The following is a 22,521-nucleotide window of genomic DNA, read 5'->3' as shown; positions in this document are numbered from 1 at the left end:
ATAGACCATGATAGACAATTTGCCCCAGGACAGTCAGAATGTGTTTGTGGCTGTAACTGAGCATCACTATCCCACAATACTGTGAAATTTGGGAAATTATATAACCACTTAATCGCAATAAAGAATTTGAAAAAAAAAAAGAAATGAATGCAGAAAGGCCTGGAGATGGCGGCTTGCCTCTGGTCACACAGGAGAAGATGGTACAGATGATTCTCAGCCTGGTACCGAAGGTACCAGATTTTCTTTCCCTAAGGCCTAAGCCATCATGACGCATCAGGGGTGTTCCCACATGGGGACCCCTTCTCAGAAGTCTCATGGAACCCTTTGCCCAGCTGCACTAGATTTATTTTATGCCATCTTCAGTTTAGCCTGCTGTCAAAGTAGTGGGGGAAAAAAAGCCAAACCAGCAAAAACCAAACTTAAAGATTCTGTCAAGACCTCATTAATTTATTCTCCATGTGAACTTACTGAAGGTAGACTGGGGTGCTCTTCTTTGCATGATCAGTTTTAGTTCAGGATTTTGTGGGTCAAAGGGTCTGGAGAACCATGGTTTTTGTTAAGTCATAGCTCCAATTCATCTTTACCGTGTAATCTTGAAGACATCAGCCAACCTCTCTGAAACTCCTATTTATAATTTGTAACAGTCCTACTTTAGACCTACTTAAAAAAAAATGTTGGTCCTGAAGCTTGAACCTGAGACTGTCCCTGAGCATTTGTGCTCAAGGCTAGCGCTCTACCATTTGAGTCTCAACATCATTTCTAGCTTTTTGGTGGTTAATCGGAGATAAGGCTCACGGACTTTCCTGCCCTGGTCAGGTTTGAATTGCCATTCTCAGCTCTCAGCCTCCTGAATAGCTCGGATTACAGGCATGAGCACCAACGCCCAGCTTTAGGCCTAAATTAGATGGCAAAAGTCATGCCAAGGGGTGTTCTTTGTTCAAATACTGTATTTGTGATTGCAGACATTCATTCCTCAGCAGTGCTTTGGGGACTCTGAGTTAAGTCAACAAAGGTTTCCTGTCCCTTCCTGCATGCCATACCCAGAGCAGGCAGGGCTGGAGATGGCAGGCTGGCGTCATTTCCTCTGGAGATGGCTCCTTGTCTGGGTCCAGGGAGAGTTCTGGATACAGGTCTTGCTTGGGAAGCATCGGAAGGTGGGGGGCAGGAACAAGGATGAAGGCGGAGGCACAGGAACTCAGGAACTCATCCGTGTTCTGGCGAGCTTATCAGAGCTGAGCCTGGGGAAGCCACTTAAATCTCTGCAGGCCTGCTTCATTTATTAATATGACAAGGGTGTCCATGCCCAGGGTTCCTTCAGCCTACAGACGTGTGTTCCCGGCCTGAGAGCTAGCACGACAGTTCTGACTTGAGAGAGCAGAGCTTCAGAGCCGTAGAAACAACAGGAGTGATGGCAAGGCTGATGGCAAGTGGTGAGGGAAGCCAAGGCTGGCGGTGCCCGGCACGCGGGAGCACGGCTTTCCAGGCTCTGCTCTCCCATTCTTGTGACACACGGTGTTTGCTTTCTCTAGAACTCTAGGACAGGAAACACATGGGGAGGGGTAGTTTTCATCATCCAGGGAATGGTATTCTCTGCACCACTGGATTGGCAGCCAGAGATTTGAACTCATGAAACCTTGATTAAAAGTTGAGAAGAGCTGAGTCCCGGCAGCTCACACCTGTCATCCTAGTTACTCAGGAGGCTGAGATCTGAGGATCATTGTTCAAAGCCAGCCCATTCAGGAAAGTCCATGAGACTCTTATCACTAATTAATCATCAGAAAACCAGAAGTGGCGCTGTGGCTTGAGCGGTAGAGTGCTTGCCTTGAGCTGAAGAGCTCAGGCCCAGAGTTCAAGACCCATGACTGACCAAAAAAACAAGTTGAGAAAATTGCTAATAAAAATGATTGGCTAGTATCTGGCTACAAAGCAGACAACAGATACCTGGGCTTTATAGTTAGGGAAGTGAGTGAATGTGTGTGGGGGAGGGAGGATATGAGGAGAGGAAAGAAGGAGAGAGGAGGGAAAAAGCCGGGAGGAGAGAGGTGGGTAGGGGAAAGAAGAGAAGAGGTAAGGAGAGGAGAGTGAGAATAAGGAAAGAGAGTAAGAGAGGAAATGAGAGAGAAAAAAGAGAGGGAGAGGGAAAAAAGAGATGGGCAAGTGAGAGTGAGAAAAGTCCCCTTTCCTAAGTAACAGGTCGGGGATGAAACAGCCCAGTGTGAGCATGCCCAGATTTATGCGGGCGCATTTGCGGTCATGGGCATCTTTCTTTGGAGTGTTAAAGGCTTCCCCCCTTGTGTCCTTCTGTTGAACCACGTACTGTTTCACTCAAGGCTTCTCACGCACTGTGGACAGGGCTTTTTTTTTTTAGCACCAGTAATAATGCGATTATTAATATTAACAGCTGGGTCCAAAGTGAGTTTGCATTACCAACCAGGCACTGTGGTTTGGCATTATCATGTGCACTGCCTTGATCAGTCTTCATGGTGAAGTTGCGAGGTAGCCCACAGCTCGCCGGCCCTTATTTCAGGCGGGATCTTTTGCCTCCGGTCTGACTGCACCTTTCTCCACTGTAACCACTGAGCATCTAATAAGGGGATCTCTTTGTTGTTGTTATTCTGTATGAACAGCTTTGGAGAGAGAAAGAGCGGATGAGGAAATAGAAATATATACACAAACAAGGAATCCCTTGATATTTCTGGGATGACTTCAGGCACCCAGTAGTTTTCATTTCAAAAGGCAATGAAGAGGCAAAGGAGGCCATGGAGAGGACATAAATTAAGGTTGTGAAAGTGACAGATTCTCCTCAAAAGCAGAAATACAGAAAGAGGTAAAATGGTCAGGGGCTCATGTGTTATATTTGCTCATTTACTCCTCTATCACTCATCTGTTTATCCTACTGCCTTCCATCTCTCCATCCACCTACCCACCCGTTGTTTTACCAGTCCATTTTGGTCTATCCAGTCATCCATCCATCCACCTACCTGTCAATTGATCAGTCTTCATTTGCTCCATTAGTCCATTGACTCATCCATCTATCCTTGTCTCATACATCTACCCCACGCACCTATCCATCCATCCACCCATCCATCCACCCACCCATCCATCCATCCATCCATCCATCCATCCATCCATCCATACATACATACATACATACATACATCTCCATCCACAATCTCACTCTTGTTTATATAGGTTTCCCTGGTATCCTATTAGATACCTTGTGCCTGAAGGTATGTGGATGTGTGTGTGTGCACACGCGCACGTGCGAATTTTAGGAAAGCAGAGTAGAAGATATCATCATTCTAAAATTTCAAGGCTCTTGTATTTTCCCAAATGTCTGCAAGGTGCCTATGCTTGGTCTACAGGACCTCATTTATGTACTCTAAGAGGCTGATGTTATTATTCCTCCTTGACAAATGGGTAAACTGAGACTTGGGGATGTGAAGTGATTCCCTCAATGTCACATGCCTGGAAGGTAGCAGAAGCAGAGCCCAAACCAAGGTTGTGCTCTAAAAGCCATACTTCTCCCAGACCATGATTTTTCCATGATAATAATTTCACTAAAAATATCAATCCAACTAATAATTATTAAAGTAATTACTTGAGGCTGTGCCAAACCTTTTGTATGGCACTCAATCTTACAATTTGTGTCTAATTGTTTACGTGCACATTACATGAAAAACTGGTAGCTCCAAGATGTTAAATAATTTCTCTGAGGTTCTATAGCCAGAGGGTGAAAAATTTGGTGTGCACATCTAGCTTGTTTTGATGTCATGGTGCATCCCTTTAACCACCATACTTTTAAAAAATATTTTTTATTGTGAAGATACTGTACAGAGAGGTTACAGTTACACGAGTAAGGTAATGAGTACATTTCTTATCAAGCATTGTTACCTCCTCCTTTGTTTTTCCCCTACCATCCCTTCCCTCCCACCTCCACAACTACACTCCTCCCTCCCCGCCACCTCCCCTCCCTACCTAAATTGTAGTTTGTTTTTCAACAGTGTTGCAGAGTCTTTTCTGTTTTTCTTTCCCCCAACAGTGCTTGCATTTGAACTCAGGGCCTTGTGCTTCTCAGACAGGGATTCTATCGCTTGAGCACATCTGCAGGCCTTTTGACTTTCAGCATTTTTTTTTTACAAATAGGGTCTCAAATTTCTTCCTAGGCTGGCTTGGACCATGGTTCTCCTAATTAGGCATCCCATTTAGCCGGCACTACAAGTGTGTGCTACTGTGCTCATCTTCGTGGACTGAGGTGAAGCAATCACACAGACTGCCATCCCTTGCATTGTTATTGTTTTTGAAAGGTAACATTTGTTTTGTCCTTTTTCCTTCTTACTCCTTTTGGAGACTTTCAGCTTTACCTTCACTTCTGGTTTGGGCACACCCTGGTCCTTACTGAAACACACTGCTCCCCGCTCTGTTTAGTCTGGCTGTAAGTCTCATTGGTCCTTAAGCCCCAAGTGCCTTCTTCTGACTACAGTTAGTGTTTGGGGCGTCAGTTCCCTCCTCTGCGAGCCTGTGATCTCTTCTGGGGCAAGGACGGTTTTCCTCATCCTCTCATGAGGCCTCAGCAACTGCCCTGGTGCCTTGACCCCGGCACCAGTCAGTTTACCGTAACCCAGCAGCAGGAGTGTGCATGGTGTGGACAGGCAGCTTCTGCTCGCCTGAAGTCTCAGTGGCATGACTTTTCAATGTTTGCTCTCGGTATCCTAGTTTTTATCACCGCCGAACCCTTTGGTCATTTCAGTTGGTTGCCATTATGCATGAATCAACTCCAATTTTCAAGACACTTTTGTGACTTGGAAGTCTTCTATCATTCTTGGTCTACCAGTACCAGAGTTTGAACTCAGGGCCTCATACTTGCTTAGCTTGTTTTGTTCGGCTGGCACTTTACCACTTTAGCCACATTTCCAGCCATCCTTTCTTCTTGGCTATTTTGGAGACAGAATCTTGCAGGCTTTTATTTTTTCACTTGTCTAGCTTCAAACTGTGATTCTTCAGATCTCAGTCTCTCCAGTGGCTAGGATTACTGGCATGAATCACCACTAGCACCCGGCAGTGATTTTTTAAGCTCTGGGCCTGTAAGGTATTTTTTGTTTGATTTTGAATTTCATCTTTGATATGAGAATATTGGGTGGAGCAATGACCACCTAGATTGTGACCATATAGCTGGGTACTGGGGGCTTACGCCTGTACTCCCAGCTTCTCAGCAGGCTGAGATCTGTGGATTGTAGTTCAAAACCGACTTGGGCAGAAAAGTCCATGAAACATTCAGTAGTGGAGGTGTGGCTCAAGTGGTAGAGCACCAGTTTGAGTGAAAAAAGGAAGCAAGAGCATGAGGCCCTGAGTTCAAGTCCAGTACCAGTGTATACACACAAACACATGCACACACACACACACACACACGCATATACACGCACACACACGCGCACACACACACACACACACACACACACACACACACCACAAAAAAAAAAGTAAAAGAAAGAAGGTGGCAATGCATACGAAATACCTAGAATATACCTAGTATAGTGCTTCAGGTTGACTTGAAATATATTGACTTGGAAGGTGGCTTGACACAAGTTGATGACACAGGCTAACTTTGACTTGAAAGAATTGGTGACTTCAATTATTCTTGCTCTGATTCAGTTGTTTAACAACCATAATATGGACAGTCTAAAAGCAACAGTAGAAGGTAGAAGGACCTTTGCTATCACTTCATCTCAATACGTAGAATATTCCAGTATTTAGTTAGGTCCAAATATCTTGTTTAAGTAGAATAGATCAAGGGCCAAGATCAGCAGCCTCTGATTCTAGCACAGACAATGGAAATCTTTAAAGAACATCTTCCTCTTTTCTCATCCTCTGAAAAGCAACATTTGAGTAGACTATAATAATTGCAATTATTGTTGTTTTGATGGGAATTGGTGTTTACAGCGTCTTGTGCATAAAATGCATTTCATTACATTCCTTTCTCACTACAATTGATTATTACAAGTGAGGTGAGCATACCAATGCTTAGAAAGGCAACACGAATTGCGCGAGGTCATGCACCCTCCGTAAGTGACAAATGCCGCATTTAACACAAGAGCTGTCTGAGGCCAAAGAGCCAGAGCTCTGGGGAGACAGCTCATGCTTTCATTTCATGCTTTTTATGAAAGATGCATGTGCTTGTGCTGGCTCCCAATCCTTCCTGCACTCTCTGACTGCCGGGAGCCCGTGGTGGGTTCTGGTCTTGCCAGTTACATAAATCCACTCTGCAGAGACCCCTGACACAGTGTGAGTTTGCACAGCAAATTTTCTGGTCTGAAGTTTTAAATTACCCATGTCACGTCAAGCTGTGCCTGCTTCTCAAAGGCTGGCTTTCAAGGAAGCTCATTTAATCAAGCATCACAAGGTGGAGGAAATCAAATGTACCTCAGAGTAGAAGGAAAGAGCTGCTGGCTCTTATGCCAGCCTCTTAGTGGAGGAGCTTTTCTTGTTACCTGCAATGGTGCATCTCTGGGTGACACAGAATCTGGCACCAGACACTTTCTGAGCAACATTGACACATGGCCACTCCTGCAACTTAGAATCCCCATCTGGGGTGACTCATCAGGTGGGAACAACGGGTCCTCCACCTGTTGGGAATAAAAACAGCAGAGAGGGATAAAGGCTGCAGAGACTTCTCAGTTTTCCAGTAGCTTGGCAATCTCCTACTTCTGTCTGCAGCCACTGCTGCTAAGCGAGTTGTGGTCCTGGGGGAAGTTCCTGCGTGAATCTCTTTGGTAAACACAGATGTTTGTTTCTGAACATATTAGGAGTTGCTATGCAGAGATATAGCTAGCAGTAATCATAACTACCATTTTTGAAAGCCATTTTTACTTTGCGCATTTGTTTTGATTTCTAGATCAACCCCCAATGGTAACGGATAGCCCCCATTTGCAAACCAAAACCCCTAGATTTCATAGTTTAGTCTCTAGTTGCTAAGGGAAGCATTTTTGCTTTGGTTTTGTTTTGATTTAATACGCATGAGGAAAGGGGACAGAGGGTAAAGTCCATAACTCTGGACAAAAGGTGACACTTTGTGACTGGCATTCTTCCTTCCAGCTTGTAGAAAGATTTTGCCAGGTGCTTTACTTACATATCCGGTGGCTCATTGACAGTTCTCAGCACAATAAAATATGTTTCTCTGAGGCTTGGCCATGATTTTTCTCTTAGAATTGTTCCAGATTGGACTTGAGATTTCCTTGAGTTAGAAAGTCAAAATAGTAATCTCAGAAGAGAAAGGAAGCAATGGTGTGCTGACAATTGTTTAAAAGTCAGCTATTAAAGAAAATAAAAGCATAACATGTGTCAGATGCCATGCTGTGAATCTCTCCTCTATGGTCAATTTCAGGATAGCAACTCCCATTCAAAGGATGGGAAATTGTGCACAATCAAAACGTACTGCTGCTTGGCGGAAAGCCACTTAAATGTAATAACTGTGTTAATAGGTTTCTGTAGATGCTCAGTTTAAAAACAGCTTGATTGGATAAATGTTTATTAAGTGCCAACAGCTTAGATTTCCCATTACTTGCCGTGATTTTAGCCATAGAACTTGAATTTCCTGAGTTTTTTATTTTAATCTAAGAGGAGGGGAGTCAGGGGTCTCCAGTGCTACCTTAGTAAATACAGTTTCTGACACAAGAAAGAAATGACAGTACCTACTCCATCATCTGTTTGGTACATGTTATCTATCTTCTCTTCTGACTTAGTTTTCCAATTCCCAAAATCGTGTCACCATAGTACCTAGTTACATTCAAAAGTCAGTGCATGTAAATGGTAGAGAATCAAGCTAGTCCAAGGATTAATGCCAATCAGTACTAAGAATAATAATAATAATAATAAATAATAATAATGCTAATATTAGCAACTGTGGCAGCCAAGTGGTGTGAGGCGATGTCTTGAGAATAGATGATGATAAGAAATCTGGGCACAAGGACGATTTCTAGTCTGGATACAACCTTTTGTATTGATGGAAGCTAGGAATGGTAGACCTCTGAATCTAGATTTGGAGCATGCTACAGGCTTCGAAGGCTTAATTGCATTTGTGTCCTTGAGGGATACATTGGAGACCATGGAGGAGATTTTTTGTTCTTTTATTTTGAAGCTATTTATGTCTTCCTCTTGGTTCATTCCATCACCACACCAGTCCCCCACCCCAATCTAATCAATTTTCTTATCAAAAAGTGGAGAATTGAACTGGCTACAGAGTCCAGAGGAGAGTCATCTGTTCAAGACACTCCCTCTCTTCCTTGGCTTTGCTCTGGGATATTGGTCTGAGCGTTGCAGCCACCTTTGCCTCTTTGAGATCAGAAGTGGTCCCCTTCACTCTGTAAGGGCATTCAGTCCCGTACCATTTCCTCCTCCCTGGGATGCCTCCATGCTGGGACAAGCAGGCTCTTCTCCCTCGAGTCTCGGCGCTCAGGGATGGCAGTCTTCCTCTCCCCATTGGCTAGTGTCTTAAAATCTCTCACTTCATTGGTTTTGTCCAGTTGTTACTTAGTTGCTTAAGTGGTAGAATGTAATTTTAGCTTCTATTTCTATACCATGGCCAGATGCAGAATTCCCTAAGTTCCTAAGTAAGAATGACTGGTGGGAGTATATCATGCCTATGAATAATCTTTCTCAAATAAGTAAGTAACGCGGATTGGAGGACGGCTTGGGAAGGTAACTTAAAACAAGAGAAGTTTAAGAAAAAAAGTTAGAGAAAAAAAATGAAAGCTCATTCCACCTGTAACCCAATTGGTCACATTTCATAAAAACCTAAAACGCTACTTGCCCTTCTATGCTTGTAAATTTGCATTCTTCTCCTTGACTCACTCACCAACGGGATCACTTTGGAAATGTGTCTTAATTGATTTTCTTCCTAGTTTCTTTGTAAATACAAACAATACTTTCAAGTTTTTGATTCTTCTGTTCCAATAGGCTGCATTGCACAATGGTTAAGAGCCACACTAAAAAAATGAGATTTCCTCCATTTTTTGTCTCAGCTCTGAATTTTACAAGTTTCAAAAACTTGGGGGAAATGATTTACTCTATTTATTTCATCTCATGGAAACAATGAACATTGGAATATTTATCACCACACTAAGCGACATCTGTGTTGCTCTGTGGGTGTGTTTAGAGATGGATGCTTTGGAGAGTGTTAGCTAGCAAAGTAAGATTGATGAATACTCTCTCCGTTCTGAGTTTCTGTAGATTTGAGAACTCAGGTAAAATGTGACTTGACATTTGTAAACAGCAAGAAGGATGACTGTTTAGACTTAAGAGTCCCTGACCATGATGATCAAGGAGAGGATCATTTTCCTTTAAGGAGAGACAAGCATCACTGATGTTAACATTTCATAGAAGCTCTCCTGTGTTTATGTTAGCGCCTCATTGTGAATCTGGAAGGCTGGTACAGGTGTGGATTTCCTAAACATATCTAGAAGAGAGAGAGGCTTAGAGAAAAAAGTTACTGATGTAAGCTTGTTACTTGTTAGCTTTTTTGGCCTTTTCCTAACAGTGATTTATATTTCAGGTCATGTCAAATGTCTTTGGATCAGAGAAGTTGTTTTGTAATATACTGAAATGAAAGTGATGAAGACAAAAAGTCAGAGATATCTGAATTCCCATCACAGGCTACTGCTTCTGGCTTTATGAGCTTTATGAAAATTGTGTATGAATCTCAGTCTGTCCCAGGAATGTACACAGGAGAAATGAATGGTATAGCACTGTAGTTTATTGAAAAAGTCTATGTGATTGGGACCTCCATCCATCCATCCATCTGACATGTATTGAATGCTAACCCCCTGCCAAACCTATGCGAGCTGCTGGGGACACACAGAAGAGCAGAGCATGGTTTGTCTCCGTCAGCAGCTGGTGGTAATGGAAATTTCTATAATCGGCTGAGAACAGATGCCTATTAGATGCTTTTCCCTCTTTAGTGCAGCTGCTAGAGCCGCAAGGAATACAAAAAAAGGCAAGACACAGCATTTCTATTCTCAAGGTGCTTTTCAGAAAATAGACAAATACATGGGACTGTAATGATATTAAAAAAATTAGTGATCAGATCAAAAGTGTAATTGGAATCCTAGTGATGAAAGAAAAGTAGGTGAGCTTATGGAGTTTGAAGAATTTGTTTTACTTTCAAAAAGTAAATGTGGTTTTACTCAAATGGTTCAGAATTTTAACACCAAAATTTCCACTAGCTAGTATGTCACTCAGCTTCCCACGGAGGTGATAAGATCCTGAGATCAATCAGGTACTTACAACAAGGAGCAGTTTATTTTAGTTCCTGGCTTCAGACTGTGGGCACAGGACCATGGAAGCTCATTGTATCATGGTGGTAGGCCTATGTGTGAAAGGAAGTCTCATGACCTCAAGACAGGAGGAGTAGGAAGGAAAGAGAGTGAGGAAAGGACTGCATACACCCCCCCCCCAGTAACCTAATTGCCTTTCACTAGGCTAAAGTTTCCTCCTAAAGTTTTCCCAACCTGTCTGTATCAAGAGAGGTTCATGACCAAGTTTTCCAACCCATGGCTTTTTTGGCAACATGCAAGATCCAAACTGCAGCAAATAGTGAAGTGACTAGGACCGACAGACATCCTCGAGTCATGCACTGGATATGGTTCACCAATCATTCCTATTAATTTTGTTGTGAGGAAATGTGAAAGCTGACAAACTTCTACAACTTTAGTGGTTTACATGATAAAGATATCATGTTCAAAGATGCTGGAGGTTGGAAATCTAAAATGTTTCTCATTGAGATGATATCAGGATGCTACGTGGGCTACAATTCTTTTTTTTTTTTACTTGTATAAAACTTTATTTTGATACATTTGAATCTCTTTTTGTGGTAGGGAGAATCTTTTTCCAAACCTTTTCCACTTCTATATGCTGTCAACTTCTTTGGCTGATGGTCCCTTCTAGTCTCAAAGCCAGCAGTGGTTGGTAGAATCTTTCTCACACTGCAGTCTCTGTTTTGTCTCCTATTTTCTCTCTTTTGTTTGATTTCACTGAATGTATCTTAGTAATTATGATAATTTTTCCTGACTTCCATCTGCAGCCTTAATTCTCTTTTGCCTAATGTATTAAGTTATGAATTTGAGGGCTTAGATGTCTTGGGGGAAAGGAATTTTGCCTATTACATTCTGGGCAGCACATGGTTATTGCCACACTTGTGGATAGGAATCAGTGAAGAATGTCTGTCTGTATCATTTCCAACAACAACAACAACTAAAGAGTCCAGTGCCAATGTAGATGATGTAGACACATCAGCAGTGTCTTAGTTTTCCATCTCACAGTCTTAACGTTTCTTTGTGCTGGCTGGAACTCATTCTCCCTCATTCCTCTACTTTTCTTTCTTTTTTTCTTCCTCCTCCTCCTGCTCCTCCTCCTGTTCCTCCTGTTCCTCCTGTTCCTCCTGTTCCTCCTCCTCCTCCTCCTCCTCCTGCTCCTCCTCCTCCTCCTCCTTCTTCTTTCTTCTCCTCCCTCCTCCTCCTCCTCTTCCTTTCTCTTTTTGGTGGTACTGACATTTGAATTCAGGCCTCAAGCTTGCTAGGCAGGTCCTTTACCACTTGAGCCATACCCTAAAGCCCTTTTTATTGTCTTTCTTTTTTATTTTTTGTTGGTTGTGGGGCTTGAACTCTGGGCTTGGGCGCTGTCCCTCAGCTCTTCAGCTTAAGGCGAGCACTCTACAGCTTGAGCCACAGCACCACTTCCTGTTTTCTGGTGGTTTATTGGAGATAAGAGTCTCTTTACTGCCCGGGCTGGCTTTGAACCGTGATCCTCAGATCTCAGCCTCCTAAATAGCTAGGATGACAGGTGTGAGCCACCAGCACCCGGCTTTGTCTTTCTTTTTTGCATAGGCTCTCACATTTACCTGGGGTGGCTTGTGGAGCGTTGTGGTGCTCTTCTTTATGCTTCACACTTAGTTGGGATGACAGATCCACATTTCCACACATAATTTTTATTGGATGAGGTAAATTCTTTCAAACTTTTAACCTTGACTTGACCTAGAGCAATAGTCTTCCCAATCTTGGCCTCCTCTACCGCCTAGGACTGCAGGCAGGAGCTACCACAGCTGGCTTGCATCATCTCCTTTCGCCATTTGTTCATTCTCCAAAGACTGGAGCTAAATGAACTTCCTTCACAGTATCTTAATTCAATGGTCCAGGCTAGAAAGAGGATGACTAGAAGGCATTTGTATGACATACGGTAACCAGTGTTGTTCTTGGAGATTTGTGTATGTGATTAACAATGTTAATTCAGACAGATCTCTTTATCTGTAAATGTTAACTTTCTCATCTTCAACAGAAATCATAGTATACACATAAACAATCCAGCAGAAGATCAAACAAATCACATCTATATTATATACAGATGCGCGGTTTATGGATTTTTGACCTTCAAATGAAACAAAAGAGAAATACTACTATAAATGAAGCATTTCATGTAGTCAGGAAAGAGCCAAATACGTCAATCAGATTGCAACTTACACCTTTCAACTGCTGCGTATGGGACACATGAAAGTCAGATGATGGAGTCCTTAACATGAGATTTAGTAGGATCAAGTGCTCTTAAGGCACAAGAATTCAGGGAGGTTTTAGGAATCAGTTATAAAAAGGGTCTAATTTATACAATGAAGGACAACTCCTTTAGAAGGAAAATCAGAACTTGCATTTCTCTTGATATCCTAATTGCCCTTTCCTAGCTTCATAGCTTTGACAAGGGGTGAGAGGTCTTTAATGACACAGTTTCTCCCATGGTTAACACTGGAGGCAGTGCTGTGTTTCACAAAAGATTTCTAGGAGATTAATAAGTTTCTGGAGCCAGCAGGTTCTTTTATTTATTTATTTATTTTTTATTGTGAGAATACCATACAGAGGAGTTACAATTACATGGGCAAGATAATGAGTACATTTCTTATCAAGCAATGTTGCCTCCTCTTTGTTTCCCCTTCCCATCCCTTCCCATCTCCCCCCAAATCCCCCCCCATCTCCCCCCCCCACCAAAGTTGTAAGGTTCTTGCATAGAGATGTGTAATAAATCTTCAGCATAGCAGCTCCATCTCTTAAGAACAGTATCGTTGGGAAGTGCCTAGCCTGTCGGGTGCTCAAGTTGTCTTTAGAATATGAAGTCAAAACCGGGGGCTGGTGGCTCACACCTGTAATCCTAGCTATTCAGGAGGCTGAGATCTGAGGATCTTGGTTCAAAGCCAGCCTGGGCAGTAAAGTCTGTGAGACTCTTATCTCCAATAAACCACCAGAAAACAGGAAGTGGAGCTGTGGCTCAAGTGGTAGAGTGCTTTCCTTGAGCTGAAGAGCGCAGGGATAGTGCCCAAGCCCAGAGTTCAAGCTCCACAACTGACAAAAAAAAACAAAAACAAAAAAAACAAAAAAAAACAAAAAACAAAAACTAGTAGAATATGAAGTCAGTTGTGCTGCTGATGGGGTTTATGCCAGTGCCTTTTGTGATGGAATTTCAGAAATGTACAGGTAAAGAGAAATATCTCATAATTGTATCAATAACAGTCAAACAGTTCCTGGCCTGAGAGGTCTTCAAGCATATTTCACCTTGTTGTCACATTGCTTTTCTGAAGATATTGTGGCCATGGTTACCAGCACTATTGGATTTTCCTATCAGTGCTGCTGCCATTGTCATTGATTAGAATGAAACATGTTACGCTTTAAAGAATCAGACTTCTAATTCTCCCAAACATAGAAAGACCTAGCAGCCTGGAGTCATTGTTTGCACATCGCGATGCTCAGCTGTAGGTTAGCTCTGTGGTGGACACGTAAGGTTTCTCTGCCAGTCTCTCTCTGAGCCACGTGGATGCCATGGTTATTTGTTGTGCCATTCCCAGTAGCATTTCCAAATGGTAGTTGTCTTAGTCTGTGTTTGTGACAGAATGCTGGAGGCTGGGGCATTTACAAAGTCGAGAAAGTTGTGTCTCATAGTTCTGGGAACTGGCAGTCCAGTGCCGGGTGCCATATCTGTGAAAGGTTTTCTCGATGGGGATGGCAGTAGAACCTGGAGGCAGCACGGAGCACCAGGGGAGAGGGTGCGCCAAAGAGGCAGCGCACGGTCACAGCAGAACCTCCCAAGATAGCTACTCACCTGTGGACCCATGAATCCAGAAGTGGATTAATTTGTTCAGTAGGACAAAGCCCACCCCCACTCCTCACATCCTAATCCCCTCTTAAAAGTCCCACCTGGCATCACCTCTTAATAGCTCACAATAAGGATTAAATTCAGATTATCACACTGTAGCAGTAGTGTACTCTTTCTGCATCTGTATTTCTATAAAAATGGAGAGCAGAAAGCTAGATTAAATAGAACCTAGAATTCCCTTAAAAGTTTTTGGTGTGTTAATTGCCTGGAGGCTGGTGTGGGCCCATATATATATATATATATATACCATTGTGATTTTCTTGTTTAGCAAGAAAAGCTGCTTTAATGTTTAAAATTATTTTGAGATCATTACAGATTTACAGGCAGGTGTAAAACTTAACTCAAAGGCATGCTGTGTTGTGACCACAGTGGTGACGTCTTGTGATTCTGGAGTTCAGTATTAGAACCAGTCACTGTGTAGAACACTTTAATCCCCACCAGCATCCTGGTCTTGCTCTTTCATTCCACTCCCACCTTTTCCCTTGCTTCCAGGAAACCACTCACCTGTACTCTGCATGCCCAATATTCATAATTTTTCTTGTATTGAGGATGCCATATTAATGTAATCACCCACCTGTTTGGAGTGGATTTCTTTAGATCAACATGATCATCATGAAAGATCTTCAGGTTTTCAGATGCATAGAGTTTTCATACTTTATTGCTCAACAGTTATTAGTAAATAGTTATTGCTTAAATCATTACTTATTGAAGGGATGCTGGGCTATTTCAGATAAAGCTGCTGCAGAACAATGTGGCAGTGGTACTCACTAGACACTACGTTAAAAATGAACTGTACAAGTATGGGTGGGGACAGGAAGGAAAACCTGGGAGAAAGCAAGGGAAAATGGTGACATTGTCCAGTAAGAAATGTACTCTTTGTCCATCACCTTTTATAATACCAATAAAAGGTAAGTATCTTCTGCAAACCTTCATTTTGGAGATACAGAAACGAGTTTGGAAAAATTGCATGATATATTCAAAGTCACAGAGCTCACAGTACCACCCAAACTATAGTCATAAATGGAGCTTCTAGCTCTATCCTTCCCTGGCTTTCATATACACATCCAAATAGATGTAGGGCCATCAGAGAAACATTCCATGAGTATCCCCAGTGTCTCTGATTTAGTGATGGAGCATCTGCCATCTCCAGCTACGAGCTCAGTGAACCAGGGGACGTGAATGTGTTCATGGTCCATTTTCCTTCCTTTCGCTTCGTGTTAGTCACATTTCATTTTACAGTAGGTTTGAAATTATTAGAAAAAGAGAACAATTAGGATGCCAGAAGTGACCCCAAGTGTTTATATGCTAAAGGTCATTCATTCCAAGCACAATACTTCAAAGGATGCATTTGCACTTGTATCAAAAGAAAACCCAAAAGAGGCCTTGGAGAGCAGGGGAGGCTGTAGAGTGTCCTGAAATGCCAGAACCTTGAAAAAGGAGGGAATTACTCCAGGTAAGATAAGCAAATGGCAAGGGTTTCACATAGAACTTCCAGGAAGGACAGCTTAGATTCTGCATGTCTTAAGGAAGTGTGGTTGTGTGTTTATGCGTGTGTATCACAAGATGAAAACAACTCAACTTCCAGGTATTATTGTTTTCCACCCTTATTACGCTCCATATTTTCCTGTGACATTGGATTTTCCAACCACTTCTCCATGGACAATCACGCCATCTCACCCACTCCCACTTCTCCATGGACAATCACGCTGTCCCGCCAGATCCCACTTCTCCATGGACAATCACGCCATCCCGCCCACTCCCACTTCTTCCTGTACAATCATGCCATCTCACCCGCTCCCTTTCTCTATTTCCCTCACTCCCAACTTCACACTCATGTGATCCCAGGTGACCTCAAGTTTTTGCCTCCCACTTCTTCCTTCCCTTCCTCCATTCTGCTGATAAGACACATTTTCTCCTTGCCACCCAGGCTTCCTAGAATCTTCCTGTGTGCGTGTCTTTCCAGTTTGGGTATTCGTAAGACTCAAGACAGGGACGTCAAGACCTTCAGCTGTTTATCCTTTGATCTCCTCTTAGGTATTACCAGATCCGAGTGACCTTGAAGGTGTCCTCCAGGATTCCCCACAGACTGAGTGCTTCCATTGCTGGGCAGACAGGTGAGTGGAAAGATGCCGTGGATGCTTGCCCCAGAGGCACGCCGTTATTTGTCACCATGTGCCCAGGCGGAGGGGAGTGTAAACGGCTCATGGGAACCCCCCCCAATCACTGTCATCCAGGGAAATGGAGATGCACTGTTGGCAATGGCCATGTATGTACACTGTTGAAAGTGAGACCTGGCAGGAGAAAATCACATTCAGGAATGGTTGGTACCTAATTAGGGGGAGGGGAAGTAGAACTGGGAAGGTTTGGTTGCAGTCATGTCAGGGAAGAGCTGAGTGGGACACAGTACTGAGCAGCTTCTGGCAGCTCCTGGGATGGAGAAAACTATGGTTACAGAGTACTGGTTATCAGCTGAGGAAGTGGACAGTCATCTCATTTTCTAGTTTCAGTATGGGATCTTAAAGACAGCATCTCATGTGAGGAGGACTGCCATGAATACCAACGTCCCTGTCCAGGGGAACCCAGAGCATTAAGTGGGGTTTAATGCTCTTGTTTGTAATAAAACAGACTCACAAATACAGAAATGACTTTAAGAAAAATAGGTGTGAGCCAGGCACTGGTGGCTCACACCTAATCCTAGCTACTCAGGAGGCTATCTGAGGGTTTTGGTTCAAAGCCAGCCCAGGCAGGAAAGTCCGTGAGACTCTTACTCCAATAAACCACTAGAAAACCGGAAGTGGCACTGTGGCTCAAGCCCTAGAGCACTCACCTTGAGCTGAAGAGCTGAGGGACAGCGCCCAGCCCAGAGTTCAAGCCCCATGAGTGACAAGAAAGAAAGAAAGAAAGAAAAGTGTAAGATTAGTAGACATGTCATGGGAGGAATGTGTAGACCAGAAATGCTTAAGAAGAATGAGAAGGTCTTAAAGATGGAGAAAAAGAAAACAGGAGCTGCAAAAAAAATTTTATATAATATTAAAAGCAAAGATAACCAAGAATATTATAGAAACAAAATCCAGTAGAGGAAACTGTTCTGATCAGAGTTGTATTTCATAGAACTCACTTGGAATTGTCAATGAGATTGTGATGAATTAAAATCATGAGTAATTAAACACTCAGAGAGGCCAGGAGTGTACACGTGGTGGTGGACTGCTTGGTGGACTACTTAGAGTCACTTTATAGGAGAGGTTGGGAGTGGCCAGCATTCCTCAAACCAACAAAAGGACAGCTTGGAAGAGCTGGCTAATGATGAATAGGTCAGTCTGCGATGTACAAGGAGGAAGATGCTGCTGACCTCCTGATTCTTCCCTGACTGAGCAGAGTCACTGTGAAGGATCATAGGCACCCTGTCTCCATATTTTCTCTCTGTTTGCTTGGAGGCCACGAATTGGAGACTTGGGAAAGGGCAGTCTCTTCTCCTAAGTAGTGTAGGTTCAGGTGACTCAGGAATCCATTACCTCCCTCCTTTCTTGTCACCCTTTGCTTGGCCCCCTACATGGTGTCCATACTTTAGAGAGCAGAAAACTTGGAATTTGACAGTGTGTGGATGGACTGTGTGTGACAACTAGGCAGGGCATGCAGAGAAAATCCATTCTCCACAGGGTTTGTCTTAGAGATTCTAAGTAAAAATACATGTCATAGCAGTTATAAATATGAATGTTCCAGAAGAGGCTAAGTGCTTGACAGTTCTTCTTGTGCATGGCACAGGATCAAGGGTACCAAGCATGATCCTGTTCTTAGGATCAAGGCAAAAGCCCAGGGGAGGGAGAGACCTAGACAGCAGCAGGGAATAACACCAGTTGACTTGATGAGCTCCACCTTTTTTGATCCTTTTTCTTCCCTGGGACTTTGGGCATCATGAGCTTGGTTCTTCTTTTTATTGTGGTGTGTTCTCTTGACGCTGGCAGCCCCAGCTTTGAGGACTACAGAGTGCTGGGTGTCCAAGTGCTGCTACCGGAGCCTGGGGCGGTTCCTTATAATGAGAAGGAGTTGAGATGGCACTGCAGAAAGATAAATACATTTTGAAAAATGAAATGCAATTTTAGGGCTAAACTATTTTCTTTCCTGGTCTATTCTGACAGAGGAATAATTGTGATAAGAATGCCATGCCCTTGAGTGTCCACATTAGCAGGCTATTTAGCAGAGAAGGTGCACACAAAGGCCAGCAGTAATTTATAGTAACATTGTTCTGTGGATAGCATTGGTGGTTTCTTCTTCAAGGTGAATTTTCCATTTAAAAATAGTGTTCAGGTAGATACTGCTACATTACAAAGCTCTCCAGAACCTGGTGCTTAAGATGATGGCTTATTCCTTTTGATGTTTCCAGTTGACTGGGCTTTGCAAGGATCATTCATGTACTCATGTTAGCTGAAATACCAGCTGAAGATGGGGTCAGTGTAAATTCACTCAAAGATCTGATCTCTCACATAAGGTGACTGCTCTGGCTAAGGGGAGTGTAGGCCCTGGATCAGCCCCCTTACATGGTAGCTAAGTTCACCAAAAAAAAGACAGGTCACTAGCAGAATAGGTGGGGCACAGTCACAAGGTCATCTGTATCCCATTGGTCAAGACTAGGGCCAAGGCCAGCCCATCTACAAGAGGAGAGGAAATGGACCCCACCCCTTCCTGTGAAGCACCGCCAGCATTTGGTGTGCGGAGGACATTAGCAGCCATCTTTGCAGGAACCATCCAAACACGCTCTCCATTCCATTACCTGCCACTGTTTCTGAAGGGGAAATAGGAAGACAGCACTTTTCTGGCAATGAAGGTTGTTATATTGGACAAAGAACCAGGAAATAGCAGAATCTAATGATGCATTTAATATTCATTAGTTGGATTGTTTTGTTGGAAATGAATGATTAATTTTTTTCAATTGTAAGATTTTATTTTCATTGCCTTATAAATTATTTGTATCAAGTAGTTAGAGTAAGGGATTTCAATTCAGCACATCAATTTATGAGTACAATGCATCTTGACCAATGTCACGCCTTCTATTTGTTGCTGAAAGGGACACAGAGAAATTTTACTGAGTCTAGAGGAGCAGAGTTCAGGAGTAATAAGGACCATGTATGAGCTGTCCAGGTTCAAATCCTTCTACCTTGCTTGAGTTTTGTAGTTATTAATCAGTTTGTTTTGCAGGTCCTTCATACATAAAATGAGGGCTGTAGGTGGTATTTACCTCATGGGTGTGTGGTAAGGAGCAAGTTACTTATGAAAATGAAATGACTAGAAAGGTGTTGGGCCTATAGCTGGCTCAAAATAACCATTCACTAGAGTAAGTGATGCTGCAGCATGGAGAAAATTCTGGGGCTGCACAGGATAGTGGTGTACTAAACAGCATTTTTCCTGTGCGGGTCTCAAAATACACCCCTGGGAACTTGGTGGGAAGCTACCTTCCTCCCCTGGAGGGACTCGGCTTCATCTCAGGAGGCGGAAGTGGTAGGAGGGATATGGTGTAATGACAGCGGGTGGATCAGTGCATCCATCCAGGGTGGTCCAAGCTAGGAGCTGGCAGCTTAACAGAAGCAGGAAGGGGTCCTGAATGTGAGTTGGAAGGGCAAGAAGCTGGACGCAGGTATAGAAGGGGGATTTAGGAAGAAGTAAACAGAAAGATTAATACCTCTGGAGCCTGAATGCAGTAAGATTATTTATGGTGCCAGTGAGCCAGCTGGTGTGCTGATGAGAATGGGGTCATCCCCAGAAGGGAAGCAGAGCTGTGGCTGGGTTTGGAGGCCACACAAAGGTGCAGATGAAAGAACAATTGCAAAGTAAAACCAGCACTGGCAATCCATGGGGTTTTCATAAACAAAGGGGCATTCTCTAATAACCATTTCTCTAATAACCACAGTATATGGAAGCATGTTTAAATTATACAATATGGACAGATTAGATAAAGATTCTTTAGCTGTGAAATAATGCCTCGGTGAATTTTGAAAATTTGATGTTTACAATTAGATCCTGTGACTAGAATATTATCAAAAAAATTCCCTGTATTCTTAGCCTGAATATCATAGCATTTCCTTCTACAAATGCTTTTGGGGAAGATTTCTGTGGAACACTGAGGATTTGTTTCTTGCCTGAGTTAGCTGGATAGCTCCTTGAGTAGACTATGACAGGCTTTGAGCATACACTGGTTAGGAATAGCCCTGCACTTGGCATTGCATTCTAGAAAGATCCCAGCAGTCAGAACTGGACAGATGTATAAATGGGTGACTGTAACCATCAGGTCTACTCTGGGCTCAGGTGTGGAGCAAAAAGGGAAGTGCTTTTGGAGGGCCAGCCCTGGCATGCAGCGTACATCTAAAGACCATATGGTCTCCAGCAGCAGCGGAATAGAAATGTATCAACCCCAAAGAGGTCTAATGAGTCACTCAGCCCAGGACATTCCTTGGCTTTTCCAAAACATGAAAGAGGAAAAAAGATCACTGTGATGTCTTCCCGTTACCTCATGATAGATATCCGGGGAAACTGGGAAAATGTCCAGTGGAGAGATGTGATTTTTCAGGAAGCAGGTCCTGCTGTGGTGAGACCCTGCACACAGTCATGTGAAAACCCCACCCGCTGACTTCAGAGTTACGTGCGTCAGGGCCATACTTTCAACTTGTACCCGGAGCAGGGTAATGGAGAACTGAGTTTGAGAGATGTGACGTTATGTTTCTGCAGTGTCTGCTGCAAAATTCATGGTGGCCGTTATCAATATCAGTTAACAAAGCATCTTAATGTGGTGTAAGGACAGCTTAGGGGTGGAGGTGACTACAGAAGTACTCCCAAATTTGAACATACCTGCGTGCTGTCAAAAGGGGGAAGGAGAGGAGGATTAGAAGCTTGGGGATATGGTGGAAGGGATGAGATTGTGCTAAATGAACTGTATCCATGCATGGAGATACCACAGTAACCACCCCCTCCCTATATTGTTAGTGTAAGCTAATGAGAAGATACAGAGCGGTGTTCCCAAGGCAGTGCAGATCCAAGGGTGATTTTGTGTAGCATAGGAGGATGCACACGCATGTGAAAGGAGGTCAAGGTTGAACAGCAGGGGAGGCTACACAGAGAGAAAGGTGGGTGTACAGGAGGGTGCAAATTGGGATGAATGGTTGGGGCAGCTGGAACAGGACCCAGCAGGAAATCAGCTGGCATGCCCGGGCCTGCACAGTGCCCTGCCCAGGGGGCAGGCCCAGGTGCTGCTGCTTTTGCTGTCTCTGCTGCATCCCAGTGCTGCCTTCCAGAGGCAGAGTCTAATACACAAGCTGGTGCCAGCCTGTGCACTTCTGTCTGTCTGGGGGTGAAATGAAGCCCTGGTCAAGAGGCAGAACCAAACAAAGCAAGAGTGCTGCTTGCCCTTCAAGTGGGGCCAGGACCCAGAGATTTCAGTGCGTTTCTCTAAATGCGAATTGCATATTACTTTTTCTCTTCTTAGGAATAGTCAGACAAAGCATGTATGTACACCTAACTGATTTTCAGCAGCATTTATGTACCTATAAATGGCTATAGCTAAAATAGGAGCGGATAGTGATTGGAGTCAATCATAGAACATTTTGACCCAAATTAGTATTCATCTGTGATCAATAAAGTTTTAAGGTATTGCAGGTATGCTTGTGTGTGTGTGTGTGTGTGTGTGTGTGTGTGTGTGTGTGTGCGTGCGTGTGTGTGTGTGTGCATGTGTGTGTGTGCATGTGTGTGTGTGTGCATGTGTGTGTGTGTGTGTGTGTGTGTGTGTGTGTGTGCGTGCGCATGCACTGGGACTTGAAGTCGGGGACTGGAGTCGTGCTTGGCTCTTTTGCTCAAGCCTGGTATTCTCCCAATTTAGCCACATGTCTACTTTTGGCTTTTTGCTAGTTATCAGGAGATGAGCCTTACACACTCTCCTGCCAAGGATGGCTTTACACCACCATCTTGTGATCTCAGCCTCCTGAGTAGCCAGGATTACAGGTGTGAACTACCAGTATTAGGCTTAAGGTGTCTCTTACAAGCTAGAAAATGTGCAGTGCCCTGAGAAATAGAGATGATAATGGTGGCCAACTGAAATACGAGAGTTCAGGTATTCCAGGAAGTGAACTGAACACCTGTGTAAGAGATCTAAAAATTGAATCCTGTTATTTCACACCTTTTTCCTCTTTTCTTCTGAGTTCAGGGTTGTAAGTAATCAGCAAACCCACGACCCTGGACAAAATGTGGAGTATACATAGCCTTGGCTATTTTGTTCCACCCTAAAGGTGCTATTTAATAGATTCTGTCATCTCTTCCTGCCTTGAGAGAGGATAAAGTCAAAAAGGAGCCATTTCCTTT

At 43.4% G+C, this 22,521-nt stretch overlaps 1 protein-coding gene across 3 annotated transcripts in view; it reads left to right on the top strand.

Annotated features, from left to right (window-relative positions):
• The window catches only part of Fam135b (family with sequence similarity 135 member B), a 247,518-nt gene that overhangs the window by 123,856 nt on the left and 101,141 nt on the right, over positions 1-22,521 (top strand). For all 3 annotated transcript variants that reach the window (XM_069991457.1, XM_069991456.1, XM_069991459.1), the window contains exon 3: positions 16,216-16,295. In XM_069991457.1, the coding sequence (XP_069847558.1) occupies positions 16,216-16,295 (80 nt within the window). The remainder of the gene's footprint in view (positions 1-16,215; positions 16,296-22,521) is intronic.

This window comes from Dipodomys merriami, unplaced genomic scaffold (assembly GCF_024711535.1).
Source record: "Dipodomys merriami isolate MVZ:Mamm:240054 unplaced genomic scaffold, mDipMer1.0.p SCAF_4, whole genome shotgun sequence".
In the NCBI taxonomy this organism is placed as follows: domain Eukaryota; kingdom Metazoa; phylum Chordata; class Mammalia; order Rodentia; family Heteromyidae; genus Dipodomys; species Dipodomys merriami.
The sequence above is the reverse complement of the archived record's forward strand: the minus strand, read 5'-3'. Positions and strand labels throughout refer to the sequence as shown.